Here is a 23,615-nt window from a genome sequence, read left to right as displayed (position 1 = left end):
CACCTAGAGAAAGCCTGTGCACAGCCATGAAGATCCAATGCAGCAATAAATAAATAGATAGATAAATAGAAACTGAGGTTTAAAGAGGTTAAATAACTTATCCAATATCATCTAACCAGTAAGTGGCAGTGCTAGACCTAGCGACTCCAAAAGCCCACACTTAACCACTAAGCAAACTGTTACCTTTAATTACTGACCAACTACTATGTGCAAGGAACTGCATTAGGCACAACAGTAAATAAGACAAAAATGTCCTCAGTATCATGAAGCTTCTAGTTTCAGAAAGGGACACATGAAAAATGTTTTAAAATTCCTTTATTATACTTAAAATATTTACTTTACCATTAAACAAACACATTGATAAGCCTTCTTTAAAGTTTCTGTAGACCAGCTAGAATAAAGATTTGTATCCTGAACAACCAACAGATCAAAGAAAAAATTAAAGGGGAAATAAAAACGTTTCTTGAGACAAATAAAAATGGAAAAACAACATATCAGAACTTGTGGGATACAGCAAAAGCAGCTCTAAGAGGGAATTTCATAGCAATAAATGTCTACATTAAGAAGCAAGGAAGATCCCACATAAACAACCTAACTCTACCATAAGGAACTAGAAAAAGAAGAACAAACTGATCCCAAAGTCAGCAGAAGAAAGGACATAATCAAAATCAGAGCAGAAATAAATGAATTAGAGATCAGACTCACAGTTATAGAGAACTAACTAGTGATTACCAGTGGGGAGAGGGAAGGGAGGAGGGGCAATAGAGGGGTAGGGGATAGAGAGGTACAAACTATTATGTATATAATAAGCTACAAGGACATACTGTAAAACACAGGAAATATAACCAGTGTTTTTAAAGAACTATAAATGGGGTATAACCTTTAAAAATTATACATCACTGTATCACACACCTGAAACTTATATGACATAGAATACTATTCAGCCATAAAAAATGAGAAAATCCTACCACTTGCAATGACATAGATGGACCCTGAAGGCATTATGCTAAGTAAAATAAGTGAGAATGACAAATACTGTATGATCACTTATATGAGGAATCTTTAAAAAAAAAAAAAAAAAAAACCCTCATAGGAAAAGAAATCAGACTTGTGGTTACCAGAAGAGGGGAGGGGAAAATTGGAAAAACGTGGACAAAAGGTACCAGCTTCCAGTTATAAGATAAGTAAGTACTAGGAATGTAATGAACACTGCTGAATGATATATAAGAAAGTTGTTAAGAGAGTAAATCCTAAAAGTTCTCATCCCAAGAATATTTTTTCCTTTTTTTTTACTCCTCTTTTTTTCTTTCTTCTTTTTATCTTATCTATATGAGAAGATATTAGCTGAACCTACTGTAGTAATCATTTCACAATATATGTAAATCAAACCATCATGCTATACACCTTAAATTTATACAGTCACGTATGTCAATTATTTTTCAATAAAACTGGAAAAAAATTAAAGTAGTAACTTGAAATTTAAAAAAAAAATTCTTGGGCATGGAGATTCTAAGTATTTCCTAGTCAATATTTAACACTTGCTATAGGGAAATTTACTCTTCTGATCTAACAGTTTGGACTGATTCCTTCTTTAGTACAGGTTAAAAATCTACATCTTTACTCCTCAATTAGATAATCTGTAAGTAAACTGTGAACCAAATACTTGATGCAATCAAAAGCAAGTTGGTAAGAATATTCTTAAGTATTTTTAAATTGGTAAAGAAAAATTTTAATTAATATACTGGATTGAAAACAAGAGGTTTTGGATGGCACGAAAACCAAAAAGGAGTCAGAAGAAAAAGAGATTACAGACATCTATGCTGATATTGGCACACTGATTTTACATCATTGCTAATCTAAATTCAACAACAAAATGTTTTTTCCATGCTTCCAAGTTTTCTTTCACCCCAGGCCATTCTTTCCTACTACTATCAAATATCCATTCCACCCCAACTTCTTCCTTCTCCCAAGAATTGACTTTTCCTGCTTCATATACTACATATCTTCCCAACCAATCCCATTTATATTCCCTGAAAATACATTTTACACATTCCCTTTATACATGTCATACAACTTACCTACACCAACCATTCCCTAACCCAACTCCTAGACATTCCTTCAGACTCAGTTCCAATGTCACCTGCTTATAAAGCATTCCCCAAACTGATGCCTCTATACCCCAACTCAAGTTGGTTACTCCTTTGTCTAAGATCCTATTTTCAAACAATATTGTTATTACTATTATTATTTGCTTACATGCCTTTCTCTAAAAGAAACTCCTAGAAAGGCAGTATGATGGTTTTTAAAAAACCACGCATGCCCCAATTCAATTTTTTATCACCAGATCACGGCACATGAAAGGTACTCAATATTTATCTTGATAATGCACATATCCAGACTAATTTCAAACTCAGGAAAAGGAAAGTGAGAGGAAAGACAGAACTATGTAAAACAGCAAATTGCAGGCTTCCCTGGTGATGCAGTGGTTAAGAATCCGCCTGCTAATGCAGGGGACACGGGTTCCAGCCCTGGTCTGGGAAGATCCCACATGCCGTGTGCCACAACTACTCAGGCTGCGCTATAGAGCCTGCGAGCCACAACTACTGAGCCCACGTGCCACAACTACTGGAGCCCATGTGCCTAGAGCCCATGCTCCTCAACAAGAGAAGCCACTGCAATGAGAAACCCTTGCACCGCAATGAAGAGTAGCCCCCACTCGCCGCAACTAGAGAAAGCCCACGTGCAGCAATGAAGACCCAATGCAGCCAAAAATAAATAAATAAATTAAAAAAAAAAAATAGCAAATTGCAAAAAAGACTTCCTTCTAACTAGGATCTTGTGAGACTAACTATATAATCCAAACTCTTTCCTACATCATACGCCTCTACTCCTTGATATTCCTTCTTACTTTCACAGGGTGACTACTCTGTCATAAATTCTATTAATGACTCAGGATTGCCTTCTTCAATTTAAATATAACCTTGTTTTTCTAAGCTATACAAAATCATACCATTTCTTTATTTCCTTATTTATCAAGAATGATGACCTATTTCCCTGTCTGCATACAAACAAATATCCCAAGTATCTATTTAAGAACAGACTGATTTATGATTCTTTCCTTCAATATCTAGCAGTGTTTTTACTGTTAAGGCTGGGAATCTGTATTTCTAGGTTAAGAAATTAATTAGTACTCAGCAACAAGATACCTATGACTAGAACAGTTCCTAATACATAGGAGATATTCAGTAAATATGGGAGAATAAAAGAGGAAAGAGAAAACCAAGGGAGAAAGGAGGAAGTCTGGTACATCCTGTATTTGCTAATTTATTTGTCACTCCAAGTGGACTGTTAACTTCTAATCGGCAGAAACTGTGCCATTTTCACCAGCATATATCCCCAGTGCCTAGCACAGTATCTAGAACATAACAAGTTCTCAGTATCTATTTGATAAGTGAGTAAATCAGGGGTCAGCAAACTTCTTGTAAAGGGACAAAGTTATATTTCAGTAAATATTTTATGCTTTGGTGAACAGTAGATATTTTATGCTTTGTGGTCCATGTACTCTCCACAGCAGCTTCTCAAAACTCAACTCTGCCATGGTAGCAAGAAAGCAGCTATAGATAATAAGGATGGCATGGTTGTGTTCCAATAAACTGTTTATAAAAACATGAGGTATTTTACCACAATTTTAAAAAACAAAAACAAGGTGGTAGGCCACAGTTTGTCGAGCCTGGGATGAATGAATGAAGTCAGACTCACAGATGTAAGGATTTGCTAAACAAATGGAGGGAAAGAAGAAAGAGAGAGAAGAGGAAAGGAAACAGGGAAGGAAGGAAAGATGCATGATATCTCTGCCTAAGGAATATAATAAGAAAAATAAAGAGAGCTGTACTTGGGAAAGAAAAATTATGAAACATGCATTTTCCTCCAAATAACTAAAACGCATAGTATACTTTTTCAAGTCGAAAGATGTGATCTCTTTCTAAGCGTTCTTCTGCTTGTTTCAAGCCTAGCCTCTGCTCAGGTGTCAATGTAGATTCATCTATCACAGTGGCATTTTCTAAATAGTCCATCTCTGAAGAATTTTCTTTATTAGATTCATCGTTCTTCATTTTACCTAGAAAAGGAAGCACTTAGTTACCATAATCAGAATTGGTAAATTAAAACATTTTTAATGAAAAACAGACATTCAATTCATACACATACAGAAAAAATATTCTTCCTTTATGTTTTCCTTCGTCGTGCACATTGGTATACCTGTGTAAAATATAAGTAAAAGATACACATGATATCAAAATTCACAAAGAAAAATCTACTTCATGGGTCAAATGCCTATTTCTTCCAACCAATCTATATCAAAAAAGACAAATATGACTGAGACTCACTATACAAGGGTAACATAACATAACCATTTTGTCAAATCTCTGAAGTAAATATGATATAAAGCTACTTTAAGTCCCAAAGATGACTGACTGAACTGAAGTCACTTCAGTGACTTTATCACTATACAAAAGAAGCTAAAAGAACATATATACTCCAGACCACAGACTCACATGAGGCTCCTTCTTTGCTTTCACTGAACTCATGGATATCTCCACCACACCAATATTTTTTCTTTGCTTCTCTGCCTCTTAACTAGATTGTGATCTCTTTAAGGCACAGACTATGTGTTTTCTTTTCAATCTTTGCATTTCCAGCACCTACCAATATATACTTAGAATATAGTAGGTTCCACCACCAGTGTGATTTTTTTAAATACAAATTGAATCATGTTATTCTCTTGCTGAAAATACTTAACAGGCTCTCATGGAGTTCAGAATAAAGTTTAAACTCTTTAACAAATAACACACAGTGCTTGCTCTCTTGAAGGCAGTCAACAGTTTAAATACAATAATCCCAAGTTGTAGTAAGTGCTATAAAGGAGAAAAACAAGTAACTGAGAGGGAAACAAACTTTAGATATGTGGGTCAGGGAAGGCTTTTCTGAGACTTTAAGCCAAGACCTCAAAAAAAGAGAGCTAAGTTGTCTAGATCTCTAATTGTATATCCTGCCCTAACACTTTTCACTTCATTCATACCAAATGTGCTAGAATGGATCACTGCTATTCCAAGTATCAATGCCTGTACATGTTCTGTTCCCTCCACCATCAAGGCCCTTCCCACTTCAACTAGTTATGTTTACCTGTCCTGCAAAATTCAGTTTAAGCATCAACTGTTTCAGAAGACAGTCTGGGACTTCCCTGGTGGTGCTGTGGTTAAGAATCCGCCTGCCAATGCAGGGGACAAGGGTTCGATCCCTGGTTTGAAAAGATCCCACATGCCACAGAGCAGCTAAGCCCATGTGCCACAACTACTGAGCCTGCACTCTAGAGCCCACGAGCCACAACTACTGAGCCCACGTGCCACAATTACTGAAGCCCGTGTGCCTAGAGCCCGTGCTCCACAACAAGAGAAGCCACTGCAATGAGAAGCCCACACACCACAAAAGTACCCCCCGCTTTCCGCAAATAGAGAAGCGTGAGCGTAGCAACGAACTCCCAATGCAGCCAAAAATTAATTTTAAAAAAAGAAGCCAGTCTGATATTCTTTATATTCTCACAGCACCCGCTACTATCTCACATTTTCAAAGCAATGTAATTTGTATTTATTTATCTACCTCTTACAATTAGATAATGAATTCCTTGATGCTAATGACCAGATCTTATTCAACTTTGTACCTTCAGATTTTAATACAATGCCTAGACCAGAGATGACACTTAATAATAGTGTGTTGAATAAAGAAATTGATTTGCATGTATCTAAAAGCACTTCTAAAAGTGCGTGCTCATAGATAATCAATAAATCTCTCCTCTCGGTCCTCAAAAGCCACTCTACATGCCATCTACAAGAACCCTGAAATTCACTTCTCTTTTGATAGCGCTAATTTTCTGAATAAAAATAGTGTGCCTCTCTTTGGGGGTGATGTGTCTCCGAGCACAAGAGGAATATTATTCAGCAATGAAGATGAATGATGTACTGATACATGATACAACATGGATGAATCTTAAAACATACTAAGTGAAAAAAGCCAGACACAAAAGGCCACATGTTGTATGATTTCATTCATATAAAATAGGCAAGTCTATAGAGACAGAAACTAAATTAGTGGTAGGCAGTGCCTAGGAGGAGAGGGTAATGAGTAGTGACTGTTAATAGGTATGCAGTTTATTTTGGGGGTGGTGAAAATATTCATGATTTAGACAGTGGTAATGTGTGTCTACACATTAAATGTCTACACAACTTAATAAATATACTAAAAAACACTAAATTGTATATTTTTAAATGGCAAATTTTATGGCATGTGAATTATATCTCAATAAAACTAATATAAAAAGGTAAATAACAAGTTTAAACATGACAGATGATAGTAAGAACTATGGAGAACAATTAAAAAGGTAAAAGGAATAAGGAGGGCTTCCCTGGTGGCACAGTGGTTGAGAGTCCGCCTGCCGATGCAGGTGATATGGGTTCGTGCCCCGGTCCGGGAAGATCCCACATGCCACGGAGCGGCTAGGCCCATGAGCCATGGCCGCTGAGCCTGCGCATCCAGAGCCTGTGCTCCGCAATGGGAGAGGCCACAACAGTGAGAGGCCCGCGTACCACAAAAAAAAAAAGGAATAAAGAGTGCCAGAGGTGGAGGTGAGGTTTGTAACTTTTAGATAAGTGACCCAGCAAAAGGCTCACTGAGAAGGTGAAGGAGGTAAGAGAGCTAGCCATATGGACATCTGGGGGAAGAGTGTTCCAGGCAAAGGAAAAAGCAAATGCAAGAGCCATCAGGTGGACATTTCCCTTCACATTTGAGGAACTGCAAGGATATCATGCGGTTGGAACAGAGAGAAACGATGAGAAGTAGATAAATGAGGGCAGAGAAGTGGGGGGGGGGGGAGTGCCAAAGATCACAAAGGGCACAGCAAGGACACTAGCTTTTACTCTGATATATGGGAAACCATTGAAACATGATGAATAACATGATCTGAATAATTTTAACAGGATCATTCTGGCTGCTATGTTGAAAACACAAGTAAGGATGGTATAAGTGAAAGTAAGATGAGTTAGGTTCTGCTGCTCAAAAGCATGATCCTGAACAGCAGCATCAGCTTCATTCAGGAGCTTGTTAAAAATTCAGTATCTCAGACTCTCGATTTTCTAAATAAAAATATCAGAGAATGGAGCCCAAGAATTTTCTTTTAATTAATTAATTTATTTTTGCTGTGTTGGGTCTTCATTTCTGTGCGAGGGCTTCCTCTAGTTGTGGCAAGCGGGGGCCACTCTTCATCGCGGCGCGCGGGCCTCTCGCTATCACGGCCTCTCTTGTTGCGGAGCACAGGTTCCAGATGCGCAGGCTCAGTAGTTGTGGCTCACTGGCCTAGTTGCTCCTCAGCATGTGAGATCCTCCCAGACCAGGGCTCGAACCCGTGTCCCCTGCATTAGCAGGCAGATTCGCAACCACCGTGCCACCAGGGAAGCCCAGAATCTAAATTTTAATACAATTCCCAATTGATTCATATGCACATTAAAGTTTGAGAAGCCCAGATCTAGTATATTCTCCCTTCAAATATTCACCAGGCTCACTCTCTCACCTCTTACCTTCAAGTATTTGATCTAATGTCACCTTCTCAGTGACAATTTAAATTTGAAACACTACCACCAGACACAGCAGCATCATTCCTTATGGCCTTTCCTCTTTTATTTTTCTTATAAGATTTATCACTAACTTATTACATACTTTTTTTTATTTACTGTTTGTTGTCTGTCTCCTCCCACTAGAATATTAACTCTATAAGTAAGTATAGTGTTATCTGTTTAGTTCATTGTTATATTCCTAGCAACTAGATCAGTACCTGCACATATATTTACGGAACATACAAACGGCAAAAGGAAAACTGGTGGAAATGCTAGGTGGGAGCTAAAGTTGGACCTAATGGAGATTAATCCACTAATCTTTTGGCCACACTATACAGTTTGTGGGATTTTAGTTCCCCGACCAGGGATTGAACCTGGGCCCTCAGCAGTGAGAGCCTGGAGTCCTAACTACCGGACCACCAAGGAATTCCCATATAAATCATTTTTGGGTTTTTTTCAGTTTTTCTTTTTGTGAGCCACACCATGTGGCATGTGGGATCTTAGTTCCCCAACCAGGGATCGAACCTGAGCCCCCATGTTGAAAGCTCCAGTGTCTTAACCACTGGACCACCAGGTAAGTCCTAAAACATACCTACCTATTTGATAACAAGTGTTTTTTGTTTGTTTTATTTTGGCCACACACCTTGCAGGATCTTAGTTCCTCAACCAGGGAATGAACCATGCCCCCTGAAGTGAAAGCATGGAGTCCTAACCACTGGACCGCCAGGAAGTCCCTCATTCTTATTAGTTTGTTAAAACAAGTCTCCCGAAAGGACCTCTATTTGGTCTACTAGCTTCCTTAAGCTATTTCAACTTGTTCTCCATGTTAACAAATAACAAAACTGCATTTAATTGGAGAAATAATAATAATAAAAGATATTCATTGCCATTGTCTGCCTACTGTGTCAGGGACTACATGAAACACTCTATTGAATTATTTCACTTACTTTATAACAAAGGCAGCAGTGTCTCCACATTTTAAAAAATGAGGAAACTTCGACATGTAAGCAGCTTATCCAAGATTACAAAGTTATTAAGTGGGGAAGATAAGATTCAAAACCTATGAAATTTTACTTCAGAGCTCACAATCTTAACCACCTCACTCTGTCACCTTATTTTGTCACGTTTTTCTTTCTTTCGTTTTTTTTTTTTTTGCGGTACGTGGGCCTCTCACTGCTGTGGCCTCTCCCGTTGCAGAGCACAGGCTACGGATGCGCAGGCTCAGCGGCCATGGCTCACGGGCCCAGCTGCTCCGAGGCATGTGGGATCTTCCCGGACCGGGGCACGAACCCGCGTCCCCTGCATCAGCAGGCGGACTCTCAACCACTGTGCCACCAGGGAAGCCCATACCTATGAAATTATTAACATTTTTTCTTACATACAAAGGTACGTCTATTAAATTTTAAAAAGGTTTGTCAATAAACCATCATCTGTGTACCACCAGAAATAAAAAGAAGCTATTTCTGAACTCTTTGTCAGTATTTCTCAAAGTGTGGTAAATAATGATTTAGAAATAGCTTTTTCTGTTTATAACATCAAGAAAAGGTTTTATTCTTTTAGCCACAGAAACATCAGGATAAAAGACTGCCAAGGAAAATTCATTAATTTAAACAAAATTAGGATTAAAGTACTCAAAAGACATGGACAATATTTATAAACAATTAAGTAACGCTAAGATCAAGATCTCATAAGAAAATGAATTTTACAATGATAATTCTCAAGTAAATTGTAACAGTGTCCTAGTGAATCTGTTTCCAGTTTTGCTCCTGTCAAAGAATTTGCTGAAAAGATAAACATATAAATTTATATATATATGTGTATATATATATATATATATATATATATATAAAATCACAGTGCTACCTTGGTTAAAACTCTCCAGTGGCTTCTCAAAACACTCATAATAAAGTCCAAACTGTTTATCATATCCTAAAAGGCCCTTTACTTTCCAATTCTTGTGTGCCTTTACAGCTACATCTTTTGCCACATTCCCCCACAAGTCCCTGCTGCAGTCATACTGAATCTCAGTCACACTTGCAGTCTCACATTTATATCATGCATTTTCTCAACCCAAAGTGTAAATACCTCAATTAAATCATGTACTTTCTCGATTCTAAGTTTTTGGCACTGAACTAAATTACCACCTTACTTATCTGTATCACCCTCACCTAACTTGAAGCTTCCTAGAGGTCTGGGGCTGTGGTTTTTTTTGGTTTTCCTCTGTAAACACATGCGTGACATATAATGGGAACTCAATACATACATGTTTGGTGAATGAATGAGCAACGTACTACCAGGACCATTTAAAAGAAGAGTGAGAGTGAGAGTGAGAGAGAGAGAGAGAGAGAGAGAGAGAGAGAGAGAGAGAGAGAGAGTGTGTGTGTGTGTGTGTGTGTGTATGTGTACACATCAACTATAGGTACCTCCCATAATAAATGTTTTCAACCTAAGACCCATATTATTGTCCTTTTTCTAGTTAAGTAGTTAAAATCAAACTAAGGATAATCTAAAGAACATTAATATTAAAAAATCTCTCCAAAAATGTGACTTGTGGAATAATCTAATTTGTACTTACTCAAATCATCCGATATGTCTTCAGTTCCTGAAGCACTATCATCAGAATCACCAGTATTATCTGTACATGTTCGTTGCTTCTGAGATTGTTGTGAGTTTTCGTGAGCAGATTTTTCTCCCTCTGCAACATCAATATTCACTTTGTCCAGAGAAGTAAAGGAGCTTGGAATTTTTTTACCAATCAGCTGTAATTCTGTCTGTCTCATGTTTTCTTTCAACAGTAAAATGGGTACCTTCTCAGCTTCTGCTGGTAAGCTGGGCACCTTTTCTGATTTCATCTGAGAACCAGGTGCTTTTTCTGCTCTCCTCTGTGAATTAAGTGTCTTTTCTGCTGCTGTTGCCTGTGAGCTGGGTGCCTTTTCTGTTTTCACTGGTGAATTAAGTGACTTTGGTGATTTTTCTGTTTTTGCCTGTAAACTGGGTGCCCTTTCTACTTTTGCCTGTGAAACAGGTACCTTTTCTGCTTTCACCGGTGAATTCGGTGATTTTTTTGCTTTGCAGTGACTTTGATCTCGAAGGACTAACCCCAAATCTTTAGGGCCTGGAACACTGGCAGCATTTACTTTACATGATTTAACTTCTGTTTTTTCTATACAAATATCATTTTGCTTATTCTTTTTACTACTATTCCTATTTGGAGAGTTGGTCCCAATTTCTTTTATGGATTTATCATTTCTAGCTTTCAAAGTTTGATTAGTTATAAATTTAACTGCTTTGCTTTCTTCAGAAAGAGCCCAAGCATTCTTCTTTGGTTCATGGTTTTCATTTTCAGAGGTCTTAGACTCTTCCATTATTTGAAAACCTGCTTCTTTCCAATTGTGATATTGTAAAGTGGCAGATCTCCAGTAGTCTGAATTGCTTCAAATCCAGTTTAGGCAAGCAAACTATTGGATTAAAAAAAAAAATCTGTTATTTAAAATGCAAAACCCATTTCTAAAAAATTGGTTAGACATAAAAAAAACTTTTACAATTTATTCTCAAAACTGAATAGTAGGGCTTCCCTGGTGGCACAGTGGTTAAGAATCTTCTTGACTATGCAGGTAACAAGGGTTCAAGCCCTGGTCCAGGAAGATCCCACATGTCACGGAGCAACTAAGCCTGTGCACCACAATTACCAAGCTTGCATTCTAGAGCCAGCGTGCCATAACTACTGAAGCCCGCGCACCTAGAGCCCGTGCTCCGCAACAAGAGAAGCCACTGCAATGAGAAGCCCACGCACCGCAACCAACAGTAACCCCTGCTCGCCACAACTGGAGAAAGCCGCGCAGCAACGAAGACCCAACGCATCCAAAAATAAATAAAAATAAAGTAAAAAGCTGAAGAGTAAAAAATAAAAATTTTTAAACTCTGAAAACTATATGAGAAGGAGTTAAAATCCACTTAGTAAATAACAGCGAAATGCCCATAAAGGAGGTTCTAATGTAATTCTGGCACTATGACATCAAAACAAGGGAACTTCAGAAGTAAAATGCTGTTTTACATTACTCAATAAGAATTTCAACTAAAAGGGAAATAAAACCTGCAATTGATGTACCACAATTAATATAAAAGGAAATGGAACAAAAATAACACAGGAATTCCAATCTATATGCAACATAGGGAATCAGCTTATAGAAGACTAAGTGGTAAAAATAACAGAAGAACTGCAATCTATATGCAACATAAGGAATCAGTTTATAGAAGACGCGGGTAAGGTCTTTCCCACATGACTTTCCTACTAAATACTACCTATTTATACCACTAACCTACTTCTAACTTGATGCTCTAAACATGGGGAACCAACATCAACAGACTTTCTCCAGCTCCAAAATACAAAGCAGTTTAAATAAATTCTTCGGAGGTAAGAAAATTTTTAAAAACCAACAGGATCCCAGAGTTTAAAAATTATAGTAATAATCTGTATGCTGATACATGTCATTATACATTTGTCAAAACCCACAGAATGGATATCCGTAAGAGTGAACCCTAAGGAAAACTACGGACTTTGGATGATAATGACGTGTTAATGTAGGTGCATCAACTGTAACACATGTACCACTCTGGTGCAGGGATGTTGATAGTGAGAGAGGCTATTCCTGTGTGGGGGAAGGGAGTTACATGGGTACTCCATACTTTCTGCCCAACTTTGCTGTGAAACTAAAACTGCTCTAAAAGAATAATGTTTTGATAAAATAGAAAAAAAAATCAGAATCCGTTTTGTTCTAAAATATAATAGGAACTATTACACTTTTACCACAGAGCACAAACTATAAACAAATGAAAATACTACATTTTGTTAAATAATTTCTATACTAGAAATAGCTTGTATACTACGTATTATGGAAATCAGGTTATTTCCGAAATACTAGCAGTAATAAACCAAACTTAAAATATTGATTACCTTTAAGGCAATAGTTCTCAAATTTTATCATTCATTAGAATCACCTGGAAGGTCCCATTACCAGAGTTTCTGATTCAACAGGTCTGGGATTGGGGCCTGAGAATTTGCATTTCTCACAAGTTCCCAGGTGATTCTCATGTGGCTAGACTGGGAACTACACTTGAAAAATCAATGCTCTAAGGAATGTTTCTGAAAGTAGAAGTGAAGGAAAACCAAACTCTTCTGTATAATCTTATACACAAGATTATAAGCTCCAAGAGGTAAGAAACCATTTCTCATTTTGCTTACCATTATATCTTCAATGCCTATTACAATGCCTAGTTCAAAGTAGACACTCAATAAATTTGTTAAATGGATTAATAAAAACTTAGCTTAAATTATTTTTAATTGTTCACACTTTAGAAACAAAATACAATAGATCCAAAAGATATTTAATTGCCTCATACTTTATATTGTCTACAATGTAACTAGAAAATGTCTCACTTCCCAACCCATCCCCTAGCCTCCTACCACCCAGGGTGGCCTGGATAATATGCCTCTTTCTATGGATTTTGTTCTTACCTTTCTCATAGTACTGAGCACTTAACACATTTCATGTGTTTTCCTCCTATTTAGACTACAGGAATTTTTTTTCCTATGTGCTTCTTATAAAACAAATACACTTACACAGTTGAAAAAGTAAATGGCAAGGCAAAACATCATTCTCCTACCAACTACCAATCTCTCTCCTCAGAAGCAATTATTGTCAACTCTTTTATCTATTTCTTCTGAGATTTACCTCCATATTTCTAAATTACATGCTTAAGCTGTTACTACCTATTTTGTTTTAGATTTAGATATTATCTACTGACTTCCTACAGACAGAATTGTACGCACACTTATGTTCCCATCCCACCACCATCCTCCCAGGATGACTATAATATGATATGCCAATATTATTTATGGCTGAGCCAAATACACCATTGCACAGAGTTTTCTAGATATCTATAAAAATTCATATTCTCCTTTTTCCTAGGCACGCAGCTAAACTACATTTCCCAACCTTCTCTGCAGTTAGGTGTGTCCTTAAGATCAAGTTCTTACCTCCTCCATGCTCTCCCCTTCTCAATGGATAAAATTCCCAGTCATCCATCTTCAATCACATAGCCAACAATTAAATTCCAATCCAGACCAGTAGGTCTTAAACTTTTGTGCACAGGAATCAGCTACTTCCTAAGTACAAATTCTGATTCAGTAGGTTTGGAGTGAGGACTAACATTCCGCATTTAGTCTAACAAGCCCAAGTAAAGTCCACACTGTTAGCCCTTGGCCATACTTCTGACTGGACAAAAATCATCAGTGGAACTTGGGACTCCTGAACGACCACACACATTAAACTATTCATCTGGATCTGGTGATGACTCACCTAGCAACTATTACATGAGACAGAAAAAAAACTGTTTCTTAGGTCACTATACTACTGGATCTCTTTATCACAGAAGCCTAGGCTTTTGACTTAAGCAACATATATACTATAATCACATATCTCTTTTGGCATACTTTTCAGTTTTACCTGGAATTGTCTCACTTCTCTTAAGCTTTTTATATATCTGTCAATAATTCATTGACAGAACTGTAAATCTCTCAATGTCTTCAAATACATCAAGCAACCCATGTGTTTGTTTTTATTGTCGTTTTTCTCTCCTTGGATATCCCATCTGGCACCTTCTGAACACTACTAGATTTCCACCACACCTGTCACCCTGAGACTTTCCTTTTGCTATCATCCTACCAATTCCCATCTACTCTCTCATGCTGACTGACTCTTCTATTCCCCTCTTCCATAAGTTACTTCCTCTTTTTTGGTGTAGCATATGCTCCAGTAGCTTTCTAAGGAAGAAAACAAGAAAGGCGGGCTTCCCTGGTGGTGCAGTGGTTGGGAGTCCACCTGCTGATGCAGGGGATGCGGGTTTGTGCCCCGGTTCGGGAGGGTCCTGCATGCTGCGGAGTGGCTGGGCCCATGAGCCGTGGCCACTGGGCCTGCACGTCCGGAGCCTGTGCTCCACGGCGGGGAAGGCCACAGCAGTGAGAGGCCCGCGTACTGCCAAAAAACAAAAAACAAAAAACAAGGCACTGAAGAAAATAATTATGCCCTACTTCTGACATTTCATTTCATGTAGAGGAACAACCATTATCATAACATTCCTGATTTCTTTCCACTCCATTCATTCCTTTCCTAGGGAGATGGGATAACTTATTTCATCATTGAGTTTAGAAAAATGATCTGGGCAAAAGTTAGCACCTTCCCCTCTCCTTCCTCTTTGCATCCAGCTGTTCTCAGAAAAGAAAATTCCACTCTCTCATTCATACTCTAACATTACAGTTGCAAGCCCCACACAGGGCTTGTCACTGTTCAGCTCTGCCTATGCCTGAGTGGTTAAATCTGTCTATTTCTGACATTGAGTATTAGCAAGCCACTTGAAAATATAAGTGCCATTCTCCAATGTGAATCTTATCCATAATAAAAATAGTATTCCGGTCTCCATATGCTTCCTTTCTCTCTCCCAATTTGTTCAGAATTCAGGAAGGGAAAGAGAGTGCTATTTATTGGGCTCCCTTAAGCCCCAATAGTAGGTAAGTTTTATAAGACTTTGCATGCCTGAAATGTCTTTATTCTTTCTTCATATTTTGTTTAATTAGGTTTGAAATTCTAGGTTAAAAATTATTCACTCAAAATCTTACAGGTATTGTTTCAACAATTTCTAGTTTCTAGTGTTACTACTGAGAAAATTATGCCATTCTTATTCTCCATCTCTTTTACTGAACTGTTTTTTTTTCTTTACAGAAACTTTTATGATATTCTCTTTGCCTCAATGTTCTGTAATTTACAAGTGATAAGTCCTAATATAGATATTTTTTTATTCATTTTGCTGTGCATTCAGCTGGCTCTTTTAATCTCTAACTCAAGTCCTTCACTTCTGAAAATTTTTTCCATATTATATCTTCCATAACTTCCTCCTTTTCATCTTCTCTGCTTTTTCTAGAGCTCCTATTAATTGAACTTTAGGCCTCTTACAATGACCCTCCAATTATCTTTTCTCTCCATTTCCCATCTCTTTTTTGTCCTTCTTGGGTGATTTCCTCAAATTTATCTTCCAACCCTTCTATATTTGGAGGGGGGGCATGGAGAAATCCTTTCGTATTTTCACTTCTATGAACTTTCTAATCCTCTGATTATTCCTTTTCACAGCACTCTGATCATCTCTTATTTCTGAAAACACTAACAATTTTTCTGGAACTTTTTTCTGCTCCCTGTGTTGTCTGGTTCCTGAGTTCCTCATGTGCCTTCCTTCTTCTCTACCATGCATACTAGCATACGCATAACAGGAGTCTCACAAGGAAAAGAGAGAAGGAGAAAGAAAAAAATACTTAAAGAGGGAATTCCCTAGTGGTCCAGTGGTTAGGACTCCCCATGCTTTCACTGCCATGAGCCCAGGTTCAACTCCTGGTTGGGGAACTAAGATCCTACAAGCCATGCAGCATGGCCCAAAAAAAAAAAAAAAAAATTGAAGAAATAATAGCCAAAAAATTCCCAAATCTGATGAAAGACACAACTACACACATCCAAGAAACTCAATGAACTCCAAGCTGAATAAACTCAAAGGAATCCACACCAAGACACATAATTGTTAAATTGTTAAAGACAAGGCTTCCCTGGTGACGCAGTGGTTGAGAATCTGCCTGCCGATGCGGGGGACACGGGTTCGTGCCCCGGTCCGGGCAGATCCCACATGCCACGGAGCGGCTGGGCCTGTAAGCCATGGCCGCTGAGCCTGTGCGTCTGGAGCCTGTGCTCCGCAACGGGAAAGGCCACAACAGTGAGACGCCCGCATACCACACACACACAAAAAAAATTGTTAAAGACAGAAGAAACTTTGGAAAGCAACGAGAGAAGCAACTTCTCATACATGAAGAATCCACAATAAAATTAACAGCTGATTTCCCATCAAAAATTATGGAGGCCAGAAGGCAATGGGATGACATATTTAAAGTCCTGGATGAAAAACACTGTCAACCGAATATTCTCTAACCATGCAGAAAAACTATCCTTTATTAATGACAGAGAAAATATGACACTTCCAGATAAACAAAAACTAAGAAATTTCATTAGCAGACTTGTAGACTAGCACTACAAGAAATGCTAAAGTGAGTTCTTAAGGCTGAAATGAAAAGAAATTAGGCAGTAACTCAAACCCATAAGAAATAAAGGACACTGGTAAAGGTAACTTAGCACAGGTAAACATAAAAGCCAGTATTATTGTACTGCTGGTTTGTAACTCTTCTTTTTTTTCTACATGATTTAAAAGGCAAATACATAAGAAGACAATTATAAACCTATGTTAATGGGCACACAATGTATAAAGATGCAATCTATGACAACAATGAGAAAGAACAGAGACATATAGGATCAGAGCATGTGTATACTATTGAAACTAAACTGGTATTACTCAAACTAGGCTATTATAAATGTAAGATATTAGTTGTGCTGTTATCTGCAAGGCAACCACTAAGAAAATAATGTTTAAAAATACAAAAAGGAAAAAAAGAAATTAAAATAGCACACTATAAAAAAGCCAACTGAATACATAAAAAGGCAGTAAGAGAAAAATTATGAGAGAAAAAAATTAAGAGAGAAATTGAGGAACAAAAAGCATGAGACATACAGAAAAGAAAAAACTAAAGAGCAGGAATAAATCCTTCCTTATCAATAACTACTTTAAATGTATTGGGTTGGCCAAAAAGTTCCTTTGGTTTTTAAGTAAAACTAAAAGACACATTTTTCATTTTCACCAAGAACTCTAAGAGCAACATATGCACCCTTTTGTTCCACTACCTTCTGCCATTTTTCAGGCAACTTCATAATTCCATCTTCCCTAAACTCTTTATTTTTTTGACCAAAGAACTGTTCCAGGTACCTTTTACAGTCTTCCAGGGAATTGAAATTTTTTCCATTAAGAGAATTTTGTAAAGACTGAAATAAATGGAAATCTGAGGGTGCAATGTCTGGTGAATACGGTGGATGAATCACAACTTCCCAGCCAAGCTGTAACAGTTTCTACCTGGTCATCAAATAAATATGCACTCTTGTGGTATCCTGATGGCAGATTATGCATTTTCTGTTGACTAATTCCGGGTGCTTTTCATCAAGTGCTGCTTTCAGTTGGTCAAACTGCAAGCAGTAATTGTTGAAATTAATCGTTTGGTTTTCTGGAAGGAGCTCATAATAGATGACTCCCTTCCAATCCCACCATATACACAACATCATCTTCTTTGTTGTGGTTGGTGGTGATTTACTTCGCTTGCCTCATGATCTCTTCTGTTCCACATCATTGTACAGTATCCACTTTTCATCACGCATCACAAATTGTTTTAAAAACAAACGTTTTTGTTACACTTAAGTAGAAAATCACACGCAGAAATATGGTCAAGAAGGTTTTTCTCACTTAACTTATGTGGAACCTAAACATCAAAGCGATTAACATAACCAAGCTGGTGCAAATGATTTTCAGCGCTTGATTTGGATACTTTGAGGATGTCAGCTATCTCCCGTGTGGTATAATGTTGATTGTTTTCAATTCATGTCTCAATTTGATCATTATCAACTTCAACTAGTCTACCGGACCATGGAGCATTGTCCGGTGAGAAATCTCCAACACAAAACTTTGCAAACCATTTTTGACATATTCGATCAGTCACAGCTCCTTCTCCATACACTGCACAAATCTTTTTTTTGCATTTCTGTTGTGTTTTTACCTTTCTTGAAATAATAAAGCATTATATGCCAAAAATGTTGTTTTCTTCCACTTTCAACATTAAAATGGCTACACAAAAATTCACCAATTTTGATAAGTTTTTTTAAAGGCACACTAATATGACAGCTGTCACAATATAACCTAACAAAATTGTTTCAAATGAAGTTAAAGACAACGAAGGACTACTAGAGCCATCTTATGGAAAAAACTGAACGAATTTTTTGGCCAATTCAAAGATGAATTAGATGCGCCAATTAAAGGCAGAGATTGGAAAACCGGATTAGAAAACACATGATCCATCTATCATATTACCTACAAGAGATTCACTTTAGATACAAAGAAGCAAAGAGGTTGAAAATACAGGCTGGAAAAAGATATCAAGAGAGAACTGAGTTGGCTATATAATTGTCAGAAAAAAATATAAGTCAAAAAAGGTTACAAGAGGGCTTCCCTGGTGGCGCAGTGGTTGCGAATCCGCCTGCCGATGCAGGGGACACGGGTTCGTGCCCTGGTCCGGGAAGATCCCACATGCCGCGGAGCAACTAAGCCCGTGAGCCATGGCCGCTGGGCCTGCGCGTCCGGAGCCTGTGCTCCGCAACGGGAGAGGCCACAGCAGTGAGAGGCCCGCATACCGCAAAAAAAAAAAAAAAAGGTTACAAGAGACAAAGAAGAGCATTATACACTGATAAAAAGTTTAGTCCAACAAAAATATGTAACAATTATAAACATATAAATACCTAATAACAGAGCCCCCAAAATAGGAAACAAAAATTAACAAAATTGAAAAGAGGAATAGATAATTCTATAATAATAGCTGGATCCCTATCAAATTACCCATGACATTTTTCACCAAACTAGAACAAATAATCCTAAAATCCATATGGAACCATAAAAGACCCAGAACTGCCAAAGCAATCCTGAAGAAAAAGAACAAAGCAGGAGGCATAACCATCCCAGACTTCAGGCAACACTACAAAGTTTCAGTAATCAAAACAGCATGGCATTGGCACAATAACAGACATATGGATCAATGGAACAGAATAGAGAACCCAGAAATAAACCCACACACCTATGGTCAATTAATTGTCAACAAAGGAGGCAAGAATATACAATGAGAAAAGGACAGTCTCTTCAGCAACTGGTGCTGGGAAAGTTGGACAGCCACATGTTAATCAATGAAGTTAGAACACACCCTCTCACCATACACAAAAATAAACTCAAAATGGTTTAAAGACTTAAACATTAGACATCACACCATAAAACTCCTAAAAGAAAACATAGGTAAAACATTCTCTGGCATAAATTGTACCAATGTTTTCTTAGGTCAGTCTCCCATGGCAATAGAAATAAAAACAAAAATAAACAAATGGGACCTAATGAAATTTACAAGCTTTTGCACAGCAAAGGAAATCATAAACGAAACAAAAAGACAACCTACAGAATGGGAGAAAATATTTGCAAACCATGAGACTGACAAGGGCTTAATTTCCAAAATATACGAACAGCTCATACAACTCAACAACAAAAACAACCCAATCGAAAAATGGGCAGAAGATCTAAAAAGACATACAGATGGCCAAGAGGCACATGAAAAGATGCTCAACATCCCTAATTGTTAGATAAATGCAAATCAAAACTACAGTAAGGTACCACTTCACACCAGTCAAAACGACCATCATCAAAAAGTCTACAAATAACAAATGCTGGAGTGGGTGTGGAGAAAAGGGAACCCTCCTACACTGTTGGTGGGAATATAAGTTGGTGCAGCCACAATGGAGAACAGTATGGAGGTTCCTCAGAAAACTAAAAACAGAGCTACCATAAGATCCAGCAATCCCACTCCGGGGCATATATCTGGACAAAGCTATAATTCAAAAAGATACATGAACCCTATGTTCATAGCAGCATTATTCACAATAGCCAAGACATGGAAACAACCTTAATGACCATCAACAGATGAATGGATAAAGAAGACATGGTACATATATACCATGGAATATAACTCAGCCATAAAAAAGAACATAATGCCATTTGCAGCAACATGGATGAACCCACAGATTGTCATACTGAGTGAAGTAAGTCAGACACAGAAAGACATCTATCATATGATATCCCTTATATATGGAATCTAAAAAAAACGAGTACAAAATGAATTTATTTACAATATAGAAGTAGAGTCACAAATGTAGAAAATAAACTTATGGTTACCAGGAGATAAGGGGGGAAGGGATAAGTTGTGAGATTGGAACTGACATATACACACTACTACATATAAAATAAATAACTAATAAGAACCTGCTGTATAGCACAGGGAACTCTACTCAGTACTCTGTAATGGCCTATATGGGAAAAGAATCTTAAAAAAAAAAAAAGAGTGGATATATGTATAACTGATTCACTTTGCTGTACACATGAAACTAACACAACATTGTAAATCAACTCTACTCTAATAAAAATTTTTAAAAAACAAAAGAAGTTGTGTTGGGCTTCCCTGGTGGCGCAGTGGTTGAGAATCCGCCTGCCGATGCAGGAGACACAGGTTCGTGCCCTGGTCCGGGAAGATCCCACATGCCACGGAGCAACTGAGCCCGTGAGCCATGGCCACTGAGCCTGTGCGTCCGGAGCCTGTGCTCCGCAACGGGAGAGGCCACAACAGTGAGAGGCCCGCATACCGCAAAAAAAAAAAAAAAAAAAAGAAGTTGTGGTACATATATACAATGGAATACTACTCAGCCATAAAAAAGAAAATAATGCCATTTGCAGCAACATGGACAGAACTAGAGATTATCATACTAAGTGAAATAAGTCAGAAAGAGAAAGACAAATACCATATGATGTCACTTATATGTGGAATCCAAAGTATGACACAATGAACCTATCTATGAGGCAGAAACAGACACACAGACATAGAGAACAGACTTGTGGTTGCCAAGGGGGAGGGAGTGGGGAGGGGGGATGGACTGGGGTTTGGGGTTAGTAGATGCAAACTATTACATACAGAATGAATGGAAAACAAGGTCCTACTGTATAGCACAGAAAACTATATTCAAAGTCCTGCAATAAACCACAATGGAAAACAATATTAAACAGAATGTATACATATATTATATATATTACATATAACCTATATATGTCACTTTGCTATATGGCAGAAATTAACACAACATTGTAAATCAACTATACTTCAATTAAATAAATAAATTAAATAGTTGGAGACTTCAATACCTTTCTTTCAATAATGGTTAGAGCAACCAGACAGAAAACCAATAAGGAAATAGAGGACTTGAATAACACTATACACCAATGAGACCTAACAGATAAATCCAGAAGACTCAACCCAACATCAGCAGAATACATATTCCTCTCAAGTACACATGGAACATTCTCAAGGATAGACTATTATGTTAGGCCACAAAACAAGTCTTAATAAATTTAAAAAGACTGAAATCATACAAATTATCTTATAACAGACTGAAATTGGAAATCAAATCAATAACAGCAACAAAACTGGAAAATTCACAAATATGTGAAAATTAAACAATGCACGCAAACAACCAACGGGTCAAAGAAGAAATCACAAGGGCAATACCTTGAGACAAATGAAAACAATGTACTTTTTTAAGCAATGTATTATTTTACCACAATTTTTAAAATAGAGATAAAAGGATATTTGATATAATTTTTTTTTTTTTTTTTTTTTTTTTGGCTGTACACGGGCCTCTCACTGTTGTGGTCTCTCTCGTTGTGGAGCACAGGCTCCGGACGCGCAGGCTCAGCGGCCATGGCTCACAGGACCAGCCGCTCTGTGGCATGTGGGATCTTCCCAGACCGGGGCACAAACCCGTGTCCCCTGCATCGGCAGGCGGACTCTCAACCACTGCGCCACCAGGGAAGCCCCTGATATAATTTTTTAAAATAAGGATTATAAAAGAATACTATGAACAACTGTACATCAGCAAATTGGATAACCTAGGTGGAACGAACAAATTCCTACAAAAACACAAATTACCAAAACTAAGTCAAAAGCAAATATAAAATATGAATACACCTACAACAAGTAAGTAGATTGAAACAGTAATCAAAAACCCCTCAACAAAAAGAGCTCAGAATCAGAAGGCTATACTGGAGAAGCTTACTCAACATGTAAAGAATTAATACCCATCCTTCTCAAACACTTCCAAAAAATTGAAAAGGAGGGAACACTTCCTAACTCATTCTATGAGGCCAGCATTACTCTGATACTCTGAATATATATGCAAAAAATCATCAACAAAGTACTAGCAAACCAAATTCAGCAGCATATTAAAAGGGTTATACACCATGACCAAATGAGATTTATCTTCAGAACGTAAGGGTGATTGAACATATGAATTATCAATCAAAGTGATAAACCACATTAATAGACTGAAGGAAAAGAAAAATACGTGATCATCTCAACTGATGCAGAAGAAAGCATTTCACAAAATCCAGCACCTTTTCATGAGAAAAACACTCAATGAACTAGTAATAGAAAGGAACTTCCTCCACATAATAAAGGCCATCTACAAAAAAAAAAAAAACACCCAAAACGAAAAACACACAGCTAGCATCATACTCATTAGTGAAAGACTTAAAAAAATTTCCCCTAAGACCCGCAATAAGACAAAGATGTCTGCTTTTGCCACTTCTATTTAACATAGTACTAGAAGTTCCAGCCAGAGCAATTAGCCAAGTAAAAGAAATAAGGCATCCAAACTGCAAAAGAAAAAGTAAAATTATCGGTTTGCAGATGACATGATCTTAAATGGAACAAAATTCTAAGAATACACACAAAAAAACAGAGCTAATAAACAAATTCAACAAGTTGCAGGATACAGAATCAACACACAGATTTCTTTACAGTGGCAATGAACAATCCATAAGGGAAATTACAAAAATGATTCCACTTACAATAAAATCAAAAAGAATAAAATACTTAAGAATAAATTTAACCAAGGAGGCAAAAAAATTCTTACTCTGAAAACACTACACTGCAAAACATTACTGAAAGAAATTAAATAAATAAAAGCAGCAACATCCCATGTTCATAGATTCCTTCCAGCCTACTTTCCCTACCTACCTCTTTCTTGCTCTTCCCTTTTCAGACTTTGGTCACTGCCTATGGGTAACTAAGGAATCAGGAAGTATTTTAAGTTCATGTGACTTACAGCCGAAGGGAGAAGAACATTC

General features: G+C 37.5%; 1 protein-coding gene across 17 annotated transcripts in view; it reads right to left on the bottom strand.

The window, feature by feature from the left end:
* Positions 1–23,615, bottom strand: part of TUT4 (terminal uridylyl transferase 4) — a 142,210-nt gene that overhangs the window by 100,302 nt on the left and 18,293 nt on the right. For 10 of the 17 annotated variants that reach the window (XR_010835555.1, XM_067007605.1, XM_067007635.1 and 7 more), the window contains exons 2-4: positions 10,237–11,119; positions 4,207–4,257; positions 3,954–4,117 (exon numbers count right to left, since the gene is read on the bottom strand). Coding sequence is in view for 15 of the 17 variants with exons in the window: in XM_067007605.1 (XP_066863706.1) it covers positions 3,954–4,117; positions 4,207–4,257; positions 10,237–11,026 (1,005 nt within the window). In the remaining 2 variants the exon portion in view is untranslated. The remainder of the gene's footprint in view (positions 1–3,953; positions 4,118–4,206; positions 4,258–10,236; positions 11,120–23,615) is intronic. The other 7 variants (XR_010835556.1, XM_059037925.2, XM_059037981.2 and 4 more) reach the window with 1 other exon arrangement.

Source organism: Kogia breviceps, chromosome 1 (genome assembly GCF_026419965.1).
Source record: "Kogia breviceps isolate mKogBre1 chromosome 1, mKogBre1 haplotype 1, whole genome shotgun sequence".
NCBI lineage: Eukaryota > Metazoa > Chordata > Mammalia > Artiodactyla > Physeteridae > Kogia > Kogia breviceps.
The sequence above is the reverse complement of the archived record's forward strand: the minus strand, read 5'-3'. Positions and strand labels throughout refer to the sequence as shown.